Genomic DNA, 17,273 nt, shown 5'->3' with positions numbered 1-17,273 from the left:
AAATTTTCATGTATTATATTTACATGCAAACATTCAATGTATTGTATTTCTATGTTTTATATCTTTCTTTTATTGCTCATAGTTGCCTAACAGCATGGGATGTATGCTGCCTATATATTTGAGGTTCTCTCATATGAAATCATTCAACTATTTTTCTCATTGAGATTGTTTCTTAATAAAAGGAGCATGAGAATTGATAGATATATTTATTTGTACTCGTGGTTTTCACTCTTTTACTTTAAGAGTTATTTACGTTTGAAAAAATCTACCTCTGTTTTTGTTTTGCCATGAATAAAAGGAACTCAACTTGAGTCATTATAGTTCTTAGGAAAATAATAAAAATAATAAAAAAAAAAACTATCACGGTTAAGCCCAATTAATTTTATCACTAAATAACTAACATACCTTCATGTAAATTAAGAGAATTAAATGTATTAAATAATCTTGTTTCTCATACCGTATCCAACTCTTAGGTAGGTGAAGGGCCGCCTTGACCCTACAAAAAATACCCATCACCCACCTCACTATAAAACTTTCAAAAATTCATTATTTATTTTTATAATAATTTATTGGAAATAGTAGTGGGAACTAGTAGTACACCATCACCGAGGATCGTCATTAGACTTAGACTCGTTACCAACTCCCGACCTTTCATGGTATTTTCCTTGAAGTTATTTTCATTAATTTTGAAAAAGTTGAGTGGCTGTAAGGGATTGACGTTTGGCTTGGGTGCTACATAATTAAGACAACACTTGCAGTTTATGGTCGATATTGAAATTTTAATCGTCCATTTTATAAAAAAGTAAAAATTTTATTCGTATAAAATAGATGGTAGAGATAGAAATCTTGATCTAGGCAACATAATAGTGCGAAAATACAAGTGAGAGATACTAGCTCATTGGAAAGATTGCGAGTTCAATCCTTGCCAATAGTGGCATATATAATATCCCCATCCTCAATTTCTCCATATATAAAGCGCATTTACCAAAAAAAACAAAAAAACAAACAAAACTCCGAAAATCAAGGGATTAAAGATGCCATACCGGACGACGTCAGATTCCATCCAGAAATAAATGAAGATGGCCGGCATCGCTCTGACCGTTCGTGGTGGGAAAGTCTTGGTTACCGTGGGACCCACTAACCACCCAATAGAAGAATCCGAGAAGCAATCTCAATCCCAACCAAAAGGAAGAAAAGAATAATTCTTTCTTTCCATGCGATCAACAAATTATCAAACTGGAGAGACGTAAGTCCACCGTATCCTGGGTCCCACTTTATCAAGATTCAAAACCAATGATCATTTATAAAATTGAATATTTAGTGATGACCCCGTTAATTCATTACTATTTTAAATTATGAGCTTTGTAACGTTAAACCCTTTTTCGTAAAATTGCAACGTTAAAACTAGAATGACTACAATGCGCACACGTGGCTCTTAGTCATAGCAGTGAGAGATACTATCTGGTTTCATTTCAACTCAAATTTTGAACCTTGAACGGTTTAGATTTAATGAGATCACATTTCTTTAACTTCTTTTAAGAGATGATTTTCAGATATCTACACATATTTTTTTTGATTTTAAAGAAAGAACTATCATCATCAGCACATTATGAAAGTGCTAAGTTTTTTTTTTTTTTTTTGGTAAACAGTGTTAAGTTGTAACATAGCCCCACCAAAACAATCTTAAAACCACTCATATGATTAGATATCTTTTCCATCAAATAAAGGACAAACGGGTCCCTTTTTTTGTGCCTATGGAAGAAAGAAATGTGGTTAAAGTGTAATTATCATTGTTTTTGTGTCTTATTTATATTTGACGCATTGGAATCCAGTGGAGGACATGTGCTTAACATGGAATGCGATGGGGTGGCAACATGCGCACCAACCTCAATGATTGATTCTCTCCTTTGCTAAACATGATAGAGTATTTACTATTTACCAAAAAACAAAAAAATTAATAGGGTAATTGAGAGTTACTTAGCATTATCAACTTACCAAAAAAAAGTTATAAATATCAACTAAAATACATTAATCATACATTCTATTTTGGTGTAACTTGTAAAATTGTTTCATCTTGAACTACTGAGTTCAACATAATTGGTTGTGCATGCAGGGGAGTCAGGGCATATGATCGACTGAAGGTATTTGATAAAGTTAACAATGAGTTCTTTTTGCTTTAGTGTTTTGAAGACTTTGATGCCCTTTGAGAGAAGATAACAGAAACTTGTGGAGTTCGTTGGTGACAAACTTAAACCAAATTACACTACTGACTACTAATAGACAGAAGAATAACATTGTTGTTTCATTGATTGGTTTGATGATTGTTCTTCTGAGTATAAAACGATGACTATTTATAGATTACAAAAACTAAGCAACTCCCTCTAGGATAAGAATTCAAATAACTCGGAAGAAGCAACTTTGTGTGAACTACAATACAAGCAATTGCATATGACTTACTCAGGGATAAGAATCCCAATAATTGGAAAGAAGCAACTGCTGATACCCCACAAACCATTGTTTTCTTCCCTTGTCTCAATCAGCTTTGCGACATCCCCTTCATCCTTAGCCAACGCTGAACTGATTCTCAATCCTCGTGCTTATTAATCTAGTTTGTTGCTGAACTAGGCTACAATGGGTAGATTGTTTCAAGAACTAACAAAGTGCACACATGTGCAAGTGGATCCACGGGTCCAAACCCATAATGTGCCAAAAAAATTCTCAAATACATTTCCTTGTCAGAAATAGACCAGATATGAGTCTTAATGTGCCACCTTAATTGATCATTCTCTACTATACAATACAGTATACAAGAGAGAGTTCGGTCAATCACGTGGCAACTATCAATCATCTGGACCATATAAACCTTTTTAGGTATGAATCACGTGCGAAGCGTGGCACTTTGGTAATTTAACTAAACTCTAATCATAATGTCACAAGACTCACAACACTAATATTGGTGAAGAGATTAATTCTTTCTGCACCACCCACCATGCTTGCATGGTTAGATAGGAAAAACAACGAGCCTAAAGAAAAAGATGGGTGTTGTACAATTTTGTCCAACCAATAGAAATCCGAAAACATCTTTATCTTGCCCAAAGACAGAAATCCATTCGTCTATGAAATTACCACTCGGATTATGGAAACCCCAAAGCATCGCCAGTGCATCACATGCAGCAAAAAGATAAGCAATTCTGTGATGAGAAGTGGATGTTACCTTAACGTGATTGCTCTACATAGTTACAACTATGAATTCCTGTACATGACTTCCAAAACAAATTATGAAACTGAGTTTTGCAGTGTGAAAGCCGCAACTGCAATAGGTACGGAAACCTGACTTTGTTTCATCAGAGAGGAAAAAATATTAATAAAAAAAAAAAAAACTGACTTTGAACATACGTTAGTCACTCGTAAGTGGAAAGCAAAGGAAAGGAGAATAAGAAGAAACAATGATTTGAGTGAATGAATCTTTGTATGACTTACGTAGGGAAACTTGAAGCTTGGTCTTGAATCTTAGACCAATAAGATAGAGCACCAGCTGCCACCTTTGTGCCTCCCAATTTGGTCTTTATCAGTGCATTACAAGTCACTGTACCTCTGTTGCTAGTCTTTAAAGCATCAAATTGATTCAAAACCGATTAAAGGAATTCTTGTCATTAAAAAGAGAATTCCCAGTTATGTGGTCTTCCTTATTACATTGAAAATGGGTATTTAAGAAACAGTTATGTGGCTTCATTGTAATAAACAAATAGTCAATTTGTATGTCCCAGAGACAACTACTGCACAGCTGAACTAAAGAAAGCTCTACATCAACAACCCAACAATCATCTAGGAGTATACAAAGTAGCTAAACCTTTATCAACTGTGATTAGCATTGGAGCATAGGCCATCAAGCTCCCTTGGTCATATTTGTATGTTCCTTTGCCTCTTGCCAATACCTCCCCATCTGAATCAATGATCCCCCCTTTGCTTGGCCTATCTGATCGCTGGCCTGGTTCCAGCAATAATGCTTTCACCTGCAGTTTTTGATTCCCAAAATTCAACACTGCAATCAGTGAAGAGATTTTCTATATATGACATGAGCCAGGAACTTCAAAGATCCAACACATGGCAAGATGTGGTTGTTGTAGGTGGAACTTTAAGTGATATATGGTGGACGGGCTGCTCTGCCTAGAACTTACTACCAGTGAGTTGCCACAGGAAAACCTGTCGGAAACAATAATGTAAACCATGCCTGAATTGACTTCTAAACCAATATGAGGAATTCCTTTCCAGAGCTAGATGACTTTGGCAGTAGAGCAGCTCGATCAATGTAATCAGATAAATAATGGATGGCAGGATGGGAAATCTAACTGTTTTCTACACATAAACAAACTCAACTTAATTTACTACCCACTTGAATAATTTAACCCACCTTCAAATACAAGACATGAGGTGATTTGACATGGCTTCCGTTATTCACTTCTGCCATCAATGATAGCAAGGACGCCTTTGGGCAACCCCTAATAACAAGCAGGTCCAAGTAACCATCCGAAAACTGCAAAACCAGAAAAAAGAGCACAGAGTCATAAAGTCTACCACCACAGAGATTTGCCTCTCAATGTTCATTGCAAAGAGAACCTCTGGATCTCAAAAAAGTCAAGCATTTTCAGACTGAAAAGCAAGAGGTGTGGTTTAAACAACAAGCTGAAAATTTACCATCTAATTAGAAGGATTGAATTTTTCAGATAATTTTAGCCAACAAAGCATCTTATTTTATCTTGTTTGATTTATTTTATGCTTTTTCACAAAAATCATCCCCATAGTTGGGAGTTTCTAAGTTGAGCTCTCAACCAATCAAACTGTCCTCACAACCCCTGGATGAAGGTGCACCCTTCAACAAGTAACTCCACCCATTGCAATTCATTGGCATCTGAGTACTTGAAATGTAAATAAAAATAGGTCAAACTTTTCTTCCCATGTTTTACACTCACCAAGCCAAATAAAAAACTCAGGTCAAATTTTCTGGACTTTTCTTATGATTAATTTAAAAAATATTCTTAGAAAGACACACTGGAAATTAAACAACAGGTCTATTCAATCAGACTACCGTCCTTCCAAACTAAAGAAAAATTTCTTGGAATATAACATCTGTTTTGGAGATGTGGATGGTAAGAACATGGGGACACCCGGGCCAGTCGGGTACATGGATTTACGTACACAGGGTTGTTTATACCATACATATGTATTAGCATTTATTTTTATTTATTTATTTCATAACCTTTTGTTTTACTTTCCTACGGTAGCATTCTATCTTTGTGATTCATTTGAGAAGGGCTCACAAAATGGAAAGGGGGGCAAAAAGATAAAGCAAAAATGATCTTTGAGGAGGGGGAAAATGAAAGGTTTCTACTCATGAAATCATCAAAATAACAAACCTTGGCATCAGGTGCTGCCATTGTATCCTCACTTCCCCAAGGTACATTATGAAGCCAAACTGCAACAAAGGGACCATCAATAGCCCTCCATTCCGAGTCATCAAAAGAAATCTTAGGTCCCCAATAACCATGCTGAACCATAACCTCCTCTTCCCTCTGAGTCCTCAAATCAAGTTTGCTGAATCCACTTTGATTGCATGCAATCCCACAAGATTCAAACCCAGGTGCTGGCACAAAGGAAATCCGTCCATTATATTTCCGTGAACGCAATATTCGTAGAAGAGCCTAAAACAAAATGCAGTGGAAACCATAAAAAATAAAAAATAAATAAAAAAACACCCACAACCATAGACAACTTGATTCACAAGACTAAATAGCTTTTTGATAGTGTTTATTGAGAGTTCATATGAATATAAACAACAGATTATATAAGAAAATACACAATATAAAATGTTGTACAATTAAAGGATGCACTCTGCTCTCGAGGAAGGTCAAATTAGATTGTAAAATGCTGCATTTTCATGAACACTCCAGGTCAACTTTTTGTTACAATTGCTTTCTTTAAAAGACATGAGCATCTACCAACAAAAAGGAAGAGTGTGCTAAACCAAGCAATAAAATGGAAAAGAGACAAAGAAAGAGAACTATAAAAACTTATAAACATAAACATGAAATTGTACACATACATATAAGTCAAGGCGAGCACTCCCCATCCACCTGTATTTCTCAGACTCTATATCAATATCTGCCACCAAGCCTGAATTGCCAGCCAGCCCACATCAATACCACCATGAAATTCAGACAAGGGGAAAAAATAAGTGTACATGAACATTGAAAGAGCCAAAACCAAGCAAATCTGTTGGGAATTGATACCAATAAAATACAGACTCAGAACCTCTTGAATAGCATCAGTGAAAAAAATTTGAACCACAAAAGTTACCCAAATTGAACTGATACACCAAAGTCAATTCAAAGGTGTGTTTGGGCATACCCCATGCAAGCATAAGGACACTAAAAAATTTGGTCTCCCCTTGCAAGATTGTAGCAACATCTAGTGAAATCCTATGACCTGTATATTAATATATCAGAAGTGTTAAAACACAAGTAGCAAACAACCATCCAGGAAAAGAAGAATGAGAGAAAGAGACTGGGAGAAGGGGAAGGGGGTTAATTATTAATTTTTCATATGACAATGCAAAGGGGGAGACCAAAGAACAATGCTATATGCTCACCAACATGAAATGCAAAGTAACAAAAGGACAAGTGCAAACAAAAGATAACCTCGAATGACTGTAAGAACAGCATTAGTCACTGAACAGGAATAACCAACTGAATCCAGAACAGATTTTGCCATGCCATTTCCACTACCTGCACACAACAGCATTGTGTTTAAAACCAGTCAACTAGAGGTGGTTCTACAACAACAACTCAGCCTTATCCCAACTAAATGGGTGAGCTACATGAATCCTTGCAAAAGCAAAAAATTAATGAAAAGCAAAATATGTTCTGACTAAATGGGGTCAGCTATATGGATTTTAGCCCTCCAATCACCTCTATTCGAGATCATCCTTGAACAAGATCAAAGCTATGTATGTCTTTGCTCACCACTTCTCTTGGGGTCATTTTACGCTTGCCCCTAGCTCTTTTAGTACCTTCGATCTTAATCAAACCACTCTAAATTTTAGGCAACAAAAGGCCTCCATTAAACATGAACATGCCATCTCAGACAATTTTCTTGAAGCTTATGACGAACTGGGGCAAACCCAAATTAGCTCTAATACAATCATTTTGTATTTTGTCCTTCCTAGTTTTCCCGTACATCCATCTCAACAACGTCATCACCATTGACACTTATTAGCTTAGTCTTAATTGCCCAACTGATGCAGACTTTTAAACCAAATGGGCTTCTTTTCTTAGATAACAGCCTAGTGTAATGGATCTTTGATCCCATGGGTCCAATAGTGGGTGTAACATGTGAGAAGATACAATTAGAAGACCTAATAGAGTCTCCTTTCAAGTAGAAGACTCATTGACAAAAGATTGGAGACTGAAGATTGTCTGGGAGAAAAGGGGAAACAGTGCTACAGTCAGCAACTTCTTGTCTAGCTCATTTCTCTCTTGTTGAACCTTGTTAATCAGCAGCTTCTTATCTAGCTTATTTTTCTCTCATCAAGCCTCAGTTACAAGTTATGCCAAGCTTTGGGTTGCCAATAAGGAACCTACCTTTTCCCCTTGGCCTTGGTTGCTGAATGAATGTATTGTTGGAGCACAACTCATTCTTATCGCCAGCATTTTTTGTTCTTATTCCTTTTTTCTCCTTCAAAGTGCTAGTGTGGTGCTCTAGGTTGTTGGATTTCTGTGGATAATGTTCTATCTAGAAATGAAAGCATGATTTGAGTTTCTTCAAGTTCTGTGATTTGACTCTCGCTAGTTTTCTTTTCCTGAGCATTGGGAAGAAGTCTGTGCTGCCCAGTTGGCTCAGTAATGCGACAAATTTTTATAGGTTAAGCTTGGTTATCAACCCAACTTTTGTAGGCGTACTCCTACAACATGTCATAGAGATTTACGGAAAAGCTTTGTGATTCGAGTGGTACGATCCAAGCCTAGTTGCAATTGAAAATCTCAATGCTAGTCCACTGTGAAGAAGGACAGCACCAAATACTCCCAAGTGATTACAATTACTGAAGTTACCCTGCAAAGTCAAAGGAAGGGTATGATATCAAACATTACAACTGCTCATTCAGTGATCTAAATTCCAACATATCAGAAATGTGAGACCAAGGACTCAATCGCTATGACTTGGTTGGCTTTTTCTTTTGCTGAAACCTGTTTGACTATGTTAGGAACCCGCGAGTCAAATACGAAAATTACTAAGTTTTAATTACTGGAATAACAAGAACAAACACTAAGACAAATAACACTGGTTACAATGGTGCCAGTTACACCATAATGGTACCCTCAACCAAAGGCTGCCCAAACCTCACATACAATAAGTGATATCCTTACCTCACACCTTCCCTCCTATTTATAGCCCACCAACCACAATAACCCTCTCTCTCTCTCTTCTCCACATGGCCTAATCTCAGGGCCGTAACAGACTAACATGGGCATTTAGGATTGTGTCCCTAAGACTACAGTGAAGCAGGGAGACCGGACTTTCTCTGATTATTACAACTCTGTTATTAGCCTCCACAAGGAGTATGACCATTGGATCCCTAGTTGTCAAACCTTGAGGATGAAGTATGTTTTGATTCAAGACAATGTCCAAGTATTATAATGCTTTCATTAGCATCCAGGAGAAGTATGATTATTGTTCGAATCTCTTGCTGTCCAAACCTGAGAATGATGCTAAGGTCTATAGGACCCTTAAAAAGGAGTTTGGATTCTCCTTAGTGGAACTAAACCAGGACTTTGAGCTAATCCGGGTGCAAAATTTTTGGGCGAGTCACCTCTTCCATCCTTGGATGATGTATGCAGCCACTTGCAAAGTGAGAAGACCAAAAGAGTTGCCAGGGGAAAAAACCATCCCAAGAGAGATCTCCTCTTACCTCTAATGCTGAAAGAGACAGGTACGTTGGTGGAAGAGGCCAGGGGTCATTCCTTAGGGAGGAATAGTTTTCCATGAGAGAACCATGCATATTGAGGTTGATTGTCGTTTGTGTAAACATTGTTATGTAAAAACTGATTTCTAATATGTTTATCAGCTCAAATGATTGTTATGTGCCTAATAGGGCCCACTTTGGTGTATGGGTGCTAGAATGGGCGAGCCTAGTATTAGATAGGTTAAAGGGCTTCACTCAACCCATTCCATCAGCTTCGGAGCTTTTGGTGCACTGTCAAGTACCTAACATTTGGTATCAAAGTTGGCACCATGGTAAAGGTTCGAATCCTGGAAAGGACAACCTAGCAAAAGGGCTAGCTAGAGAAAAATGAAAGCTGCCAAGAAAGGGCTACTTGCCAACCCCTCTCCTCCCCCAAAACCACCCACCCAAAAAGAGGGAGCAAAAGAGCCATCAACAAGGACTGCGGAAGCGTGGTGGTGTATTTTGGTGTATGGGCACCATATTGGGCCAACCTAGTATGGGACAGGTTGAAGGGTCAATTCATTCATTTCCATTAGCTTCAAAGCTTTTCATGGATTGGTCAAGTACCTAACAGTGATCAACTAATTTTGGGTCAGCCATGTCTACCATCCCTGGGTGAAGTTTGCAGCTACATGCAAAGTAGGAGAACAAAAGAGTTGCGAAGAAAACAAACCATCCCCTGAGAGATTTGCTCTTTTTAGGTGCCCAAAGAGACTTGTGTGCTGGAGGAAGAGGCCATGTGCCACATCGTGAAAAAGACTAGATTACACATGAGAAAACTAAGCATATTGAGGTCGAGTCATTTTGTGGAAAATGTTGTTATGTGAAAACTAGTTTCTATTCCATTTGTCTGCTCAAATGACCAACTTGACAATTTGTTAAACATTGTTTTGGTCCAAGTTTCTTGGTGGTTGTTCCATGCTGGGTATGGTCCCAGCCTGTGGGAGACTATAAAAGTGTAACACAACTAGGGAAGCGTCCCTATTGTGCTGCGTGTGTATTAAGTGATAGTCTCTCTGTGTGCCAACTGCCAAGTTATACGGTTTAGGTTGATTTATGTTTAAAGTCTTCAATTATTGAATTTAAGGTGTTATTGTGTAATTGACTTAGTCTCTTAGTAGCTTTACAGGCTTCTACTTTGTTCTTTCTTTATCTTCTTCCATCTCTCTTGAAGAATGGTTATCTAATTCTATGGTTTGTAAATACAGTTTGGCTTCTATAAACCACCAAAGGACATAAAGAGCAACCTCCATATCAGAAAGCACTGACTCCATAAACACCAACTAAAATACAATCAATTCAGTGGAAATTTGAGGAGGAATCTCCACTAGATCAGTTTTCTTGTAGGTGATGGTGAAAAAGAAGCTAAGTAGAAGATAGCGCATCCCAACTAACTTCAAACCTTCTCCCTTGTGCCAATCACTAGATTGGAAAACAAAATCAGAGAAGCTAGCTTACAGTTGTCCTTTGCAGTCGTATTTCACCTATTGAGTTAGCATCCCAGATTCAAGACCCACATGGAAAATGTCCCCTGAAGCAAAAGTATAGGGATGATTTTGTCATGTAAATTGTACACCCTTTACATTTACAGTTTATAAAAGGATTCCTATGGGTTTAAGGTTCTTCAAGATTTTCCTGTCTTTTTGCAGATTTTTGTATTGTACTCCTCAAATTTTTGAAATAGAAGCTCTCCCTGATCTTCACCATTTGTGGAAGGAAGCTTATAACCTAGCTACATAAATATTGTCTCTGATGTATCTTTTCTGTTCTCTTTGCATCATATTTCTGACTGCTAACAACCCTTGATCATGTTCAATAATCATCCAGGCACAGAGAAATTCAGTAAATAAAGCATGCAAGAAATGGAGAATGTGAACACGCAGCCAAAGGTTCAGCAGCACTAAAAAAGATAAGGAAAAAATAAAAGAGAAAAATTGCCAAAGATTTAGAAGTCATGCCTAATGGTACATGAAATTGTTAATAGTTATAATATTCCAGGGAAAATGAACTGCCAGGATAGGCTCCTCCTAGACCTAGTACAGGGAATGGGGACCAGTGTCAGGCCCTAAAGATCATAGGAGAAACTAGATAGGATAATGCACCGATGTGTCAATATCTAATTCAGAATGACCTGGCATTGATAACTCTAGGATCTCCAGTCACCTGAAAGGTCTCTGGAAGATATTCAGAAAACAGCATCAACAATTACTACAAGATGTCCAATGGCTATACCATAGCAGAAAAATCTGAAGGCTCTAATCCATATCATTTAGCCAAAAGCACCTGCTTATGCATGAACAGAAAAATTATTTAAATTTTTTTTTCCCAACTACCAAATAGCATTTTTGCCTCAGAAAAGGAAAAAAAGGAAAGCTGAGACATTAGTAAGAATAGAAGGACTGAGGAATTATGCCTGGTATTTAATAGAAAGACTGAGGAATTACTCCTGAGGTTTGGTCTCAGTTGATAAACATGAGATGGGGATGAAGTTGAAGCCCTTCCAAGTAAAAGAACTTAACATATACCTTGAAACTCAGGCACCTTTTCCCCCTCTTTTAGGAGGGACACATCACACACACGCAAACTGCCAAAGATGCATTAAAAAGAAATACTTGAAATCTTTTAATGAACTAACCAGCTGGAATAATTCCAAGGGGCATTTTTATTGCAACTTCCCAATCCACTCGTTGGAGTAACCCATTGATTACCTACTATACAGTGAATAGTTTGTTAGAAAGAGAAGAAAACTAAGTACCAAAGTCTAGAAATTAAACAAGGAACTTGGAAACATGTAACCAGAAGTTAAACTGAAAATAATGTCTGGATACCCATTAAGATTCAGATAACACATGTGGCAGAAGCTTGGTGACCCATTATCATAAAACAAGCTAAGGTGTTGCACAGATATGTTCAACCTTTTAACATAAGAATGGTGAAATTGCAGTATGCTAACAGATATTGACAGGCTAAACATCACAAAATAAAAAGGAAATCTACTATGCCAAAATCCAAAGGTCATTTGTCTAGGGGATGCATCTACCTAATCCATCATGGTCTTAAAATGTAGAGAATGATAAATAGTGACAAATCCATTATAAAACTTCAGAAAATTTGGCAGGGTCATCCAGCTTGGGCTAGTTATGAGACTGCAATCTCAAAAGTGGAAAACTTTGGTGGAGGAAGCATAGAATGCTGAATTTGTTTCACATTAACCATATGCAATTAGCAGGATGATGCTATGATGAGAAAACCTATCTTCCTACTGTTCCGTGGATGGATCGGTCAAATCCATTTCTAAAATTTCCATGAACTACCCTTAGTAATTAAACTTTAGAGACCAAGTTAGGGATGAAAAATGGATTAAAAAAGTGATAAATATAGGTAAATAAATACAAAGAGTTAGTTCTTGAACTCAAATGCTTAATGAGATTACTTTTCCCCAAAAAAACAATATAATTTCCTGGATTTCTGTTTAACTTGATAATTTATTCCCAAGATTTGATGTATTCTGTTGAGGATTTTTCCATTGTTTTTGGATTTCAGAGTTTAACATCTAGTGGAACTCAAAGGGATTAGTTAGCATTTTATGAAGGATGAGACGTCTCTGTATCTAGGCCTCCTCACTTCAACTTTGATTTGAAATGCTTAAGCACTAAGAATTCACATTCAGGTCTGAGATGTTTTCCTCAACAGTCAACCGTAGGAGGTTTATTCATCCTATCACAGGTTTGAGTTATATGAAGTTTCAACGTGACTGCAACAATCTATTTTTTCCCACTTTTTTCCTTTGATCTTCATAAGAATCTTCTACCATTAAGAGAGTAACTATACAACTTAATTTCATAAGATTCTTCTACCGTTAAGAGAGTAATTATACACCTTAATCCTGTTCAAAACTTTTGAAAAGCCCCAAGAAGCACACATTATTGTATCTTCTAACCTGTTGGTCAGTTAGAAAGTTACTCAATCTTCCTTTCTTTCTTTTTTCCTTTTAATGCCAAGCATTCCTTTTTCTGGACCTTAAAAATGCAACTGCCCAACCCCTCATCATCACTTCTATTTCCTTTAAACCCCAACCATCTATATTGTTTCCTAATCAATACTAAGATGAGCAGAGAACATTCACTTTTCACCATTCTGTATCATTTTGATTTGGATTTCTTTCTGATAGTGAGTATTTCAGTTTTTGTTCTTGTTTCTTTTGATAATTGAGTTTTTATTGTTAATCATAGATCAAAATATGCAAGTTCATCAGATATACATGAATGCAGGGAACTCTAGTCTCATAGCTAATGAAGCAAAGAACAAACAGTGTAATCCATTTAATAAATAAGATAGATAACTAACCTCAACTAAGACACCATCTCCACTGACGCATACAATCCCGTCGTAGTTGGAGAGATCTAATGTTTGAGCCATTTCTTTTGCATGAAACTGATGTTGAGTTTCTGAAACATTACACCAAACTAGAATCAGCCCCATTAAAGGAGGATGAGTCATCTGCAGAAACAATTATAGGTATGAGGAAAACAAACCTTGAACTGTATATTCAACATTTGCAGCAACTAGAAGTGGTTTGACTTCAGCAAAAAAAATTTTGGTGGCAGATTTCTTTCCACCGAAAGGGTTCACAATAATAAACAACCGCTTTGGTCGGTCTGTTACATAGGCAGAGAGGACAAATAAAACTTCAGTACGGATTTCAAATTTCCTTAATTCAAAATAAAATAACAAATGAAAATTTGAGGAACAGTAGAAGTTTGGGAACAGTTGTCTTCTAATTACAATGGTCCATGTCCGCCTACCGTCCTCGAGCGAGAGCTGGTGAATCTTTTACAAACATCTTCCATTCGCTTGAGTTTTGGTCTTATAACCATAAAAAGGGTACTCTGGGAGTCTGGGTCGATGGAAATATGAAACTTTTAAGCCAAAAAGCAACAGAATTGCACTCCTCCAGAATACGGTGGATGGTACAGTGGGAGTTGTATGGAGCTAACATATTTTGGAAAGGGTAAAAGAGTTAACTTTGACGAATTCTACAGGAGCTCTTGAGGGAAAGAAAGGAGAGGAGTAATCTTTCTAAAGTAGAAACAATCTTATTCAGAAGAGATTATCAGAAAATACTCAAATAGAATAAGAATGTATCTCAGGGAAGAGAATCAAATAAACCAAAGTAAGCAGAGAAAAATGTAAAACACAATAAAAGATACAGTGATAATTAACAAACCGAGGGAGTCAAAGAATTCCTGAAGCTTTGAGCACCAAAGACATCGTGATTCCTCCGACAAAGGCTCCAAAACGATATCCTTCCTACCACGACGTCGAGACGAACCAGTCCCAACGCATTGAGGCTCACGCCAATCCGAAACTGAAGCTCTGATCGTAATCTTAGAACCCTGCGTGACAAAACCTAGAACCTCCTTCTCCAGGTCCAAGCAGCGTTCTCTGTTCTCCGTCCACCGAAGCTTACCGTCGCCGGTGAGTGTTGCCGGCGTCAGCTTTCCGTTGACACGCACTTGCTCAAATATTGTAAGAGTTTCACCTGCACGTGATTCCATTTTAAGATTCCGTGTCTCTCACCTACACACATAAGGACACAGACACGAGCTAACAGAAGGGCCCAAGCATTTCGGATTGTTTTGTCGTGAAGGAACCAGAAAAGTCAAGATCAGAGAGATTTGCCGTAAAAGAAATCGTTTTACGCTTTTGAGTTGTGCAGAAAGCGTTTACCAAAAAAAAAAATGTGCAGAAAGCAACGTGAACAGATGCACTACTATTTTTTATTTTTATTTTTAATCCCGGTAATGGATATGAACGGGTATATTTGGTTTGTTAGAGAAGACCGATCGAAGTTGACCTCAGGAATCACACGTGGCAAGGCAGATATTGGTCAATGTTGTAGTTGGGGTCCTGGGGATTCGCATCATGACCCAGAGATCCCGCAATTCTGATTGGAAGATTCCAAACTGGGGCAAGTCATTGGCCCATTCCAAATTATTACTTTTTTTAGCAAAAGTGGGAACCATTACATATACGGTCACGAAGGATGGAATCTAAAGCTGCGTTTGTTTGCTGGAATAAAGGTAGTGTGGGAAAAAAAGAGGTGATAAAATTCTTAATAAAATCAAACTTTATCTATTTTTTTTACTTTTCCTAAAAATGTATATTGTTTGGTTGAAAGACAAGTTTCCAGTTAGGTGGCAGTCCAACTTTCCCACCCCCAACACTTTTTACAAATTTGATGGAATTTTGTAAGGGCCTGTTTGGTTACTTGAATCTTGAGAATTATACCGGTTTGGTTATAAAAATCTCGTAGATTTATGGGTAAGGGGTGAAATCCAAAGATTTCAAAAAAGCTATACATTTACACATTCACAAAAATCATGTCGATCAAATAATTTTTTAGGATGAATCCACAAATTTCATTCCACAACCAAACATTTAATTTTAAAAATTATGACTCCATAGATTTGAAATCTCTAGATATTTGAAATCTCCAGACTCATGTAACCAAACATGCCCTAAAAGAGTTTGGAAAAGTAAAAGGTGGGACCTACTATTATCACTTTTCCACAAAATCTTTTCCTTTATTTTCTTTCTCCATCCCCCCACTACACATGGGCCCACATGTTTTTTTTTCACCCCACTTTTGCAAACAAACGCAATCTAATATTTTCACGTGGAGGCGTTGATTTTTTTGGGTACAAGGGCGTTCTCTATAAATGAGAGGGGGGTCAGGGAAGATCAAACCCTAATCTCCTCACTGGGAGGTGTTGATTTCTTTTTTTCGTACAAGGACATTTTTTATATATAAGGGATGGGGTCCTGTGAGGGATGTTGATTTTCTTTCCTACAAAGACATTTTTTATAAATAGGGGATTGAGTCCTTGGGATATTACTTATGCCATCAACAAAAGTGTAATCCACGAACTTTTCATTAAGAGGTACTGGTCTTTCCAATCGAGCAACCCTGTTGGCAGGAGGCATTGATTTTACTATTAACATATAGAGCAAATTACATGACACCCGCTATATTTGGGGCAAAACTCTTGATCACCCACTATTGCCTCCTAAATTAAATGGTATTGACATGTAAATTACAAGTTACCTACAATTTACCTTGCTAATTACCCAAATGCCCTTATTTTTATTTAAAGCATTTCAAATTAAATTTCAAATTACCAAAATACCCTCTGGGTAAGAAAATGATGAAAATACCCCCATTTTTATTCAACAAATTATACTAATGCCCTCACTATAAATTTAGTGATTGAAAAGTTTAAGTATAATTATGAAAATGCCCTCCCTTATGCAAAATTACACTAATACCCTCACTTATCTCATGTCTTCCTATATCTGACTTTCTCAATCAAATTTTCATGTTCCAAACACCTTCACATGCTCCTAGTCATCATCTGCTCACCACCTACTTGAGGTCCCTAACATATAAATACACATAGGTTGTGTAAGTCAACATTATTATATAAAGGAGTTTAATGTAATCTATAATCAATAGCCTCCACATACCACAGTTTGAAGTTCATTCTTACACCTATGGAGTGGGTAGTATGTTTTCACTGCAAAACTTTTACTTTTAGCCTTGTATCTCGATGCATACAGTTTCTAATTACAACGGCGGGCCTTGCAAACAATAAGCACATTCCCTTTGTCATTCTTTAGTAAGCATCTTTGGAATCCTTCTTGATGTACATACTTTGCTAACCCTACCCTAAAATCATATACATCTTCAAACAACTCACCAACCTTAAACTCATATCTATTAATTGGGTGATTTGTTCATGGCTAGGGTGGGTTAGTTGAAGCATCCTCCTTCATATCGACATATGAATGGCTTGAGTTTTTTGGGGTATCAAACGGTGTCGTGCTACTCCCAACTTTATCTTGTACCTCTTATGTTGCTACTGACATGAAATCGAAGGCAACTAATTTTAGGGGTCTTCGCATTGGCAAATTACAACATTTGACACATTGTTTATCATACAAGTTGGGATTGTTGAAGGGTTATGGTTTACATCACATGTAATGCAATAATGCCCCATTCATGCTTTCTTGATATTTATAGTAGCGTGTCATCATCATCCACATTATAAACTTCACCAGACTCAAGTTCACCTTTAACTTTGAAGGTGACGTTGTGATCCACAGGGACATCCCATAATAAATTATTCCATATGTCAGTTACCATATCTGTGTGACTGTATTTGTCAAGATCAACAAATGTTCTAAACACTTTCCCATATAATTGAAACTTGAT

At 37.1% G+C, this 17,273-nt stretch overlaps 1 protein-coding gene across 1 annotated transcript; it reads right to left on the bottom strand.

Annotated features, from left to right (window-relative positions):
- Positions 1–3,673: 3,673 nt before the first annotated feature.
- Positions 3,674–14,648, bottom strand: LOC149004535 (sphingosine kinase 1-like). Its single transcript, XM_089168313.1, has 10 exons — positions 14,226–14,648; positions 13,534–13,656; positions 13,346–13,446; positions 11,634–11,706; positions 6,696–6,782; positions 6,406–6,483; positions 6,101–6,171; positions 5,415–5,699; positions 4,412–4,534; positions 3,674–4,013 (listed from the first exon to the last, which is right to left on the bottom strand). The coding sequence occupies exons 1-10, from the start codon at positions 14,554–14,556 to the stop codon at positions 3,822–3,824; spliced, it is 1,464 nt and encodes a 487-aa protein (XP_089024439.1). The 5' UTR covers positions 14,557–14,648; the 3' UTR covers positions 3,674–3,821.
- Between the last annotated feature and the right edge of the window lie 2,625 nt (positions 14,649–17,273).

Source organism: Hakea prostrata, chromosome 9, assembly GCF_041222555.1.
Source record: "Hakea prostrata isolate BN-2017 chromosome 9, UWA_Hpros_2, whole genome shotgun sequence".
NCBI classification, from domain to species: domain Eukaryota; kingdom Viridiplantae; phylum Streptophyta; class Magnoliopsida; order Proteales; family Proteaceae; genus Hakea; species Hakea prostrata.
This window is presented reverse-complemented; position numbering and strand designations above follow the sequence as displayed.

Bases quoted from the DNA above. Each gene is read 5' to 3' on its own strand.
- LOC149004535 (XM_089168313.1), bottom strand. From the start codon at position 14,556: ATGGAATCACGTGCAGGTGAAACTCTTACAATATTTGAGCAAGTGCGT. The intron at 13,657-14,225 runs GTTTGTTAATTA...CCTATGTAACAG, and splicing joins GGAATTCTTTGACTCCCTCG to ACCGACCAAAGCGGTTGTTT. The intron at 6,172-6,405 runs GTATGCCCAAAC...CTGGCAATTCAG, and splicing joins TGTCCTTATGCTTGCATGGG to GCTTGGTGGCAGATATTGAT.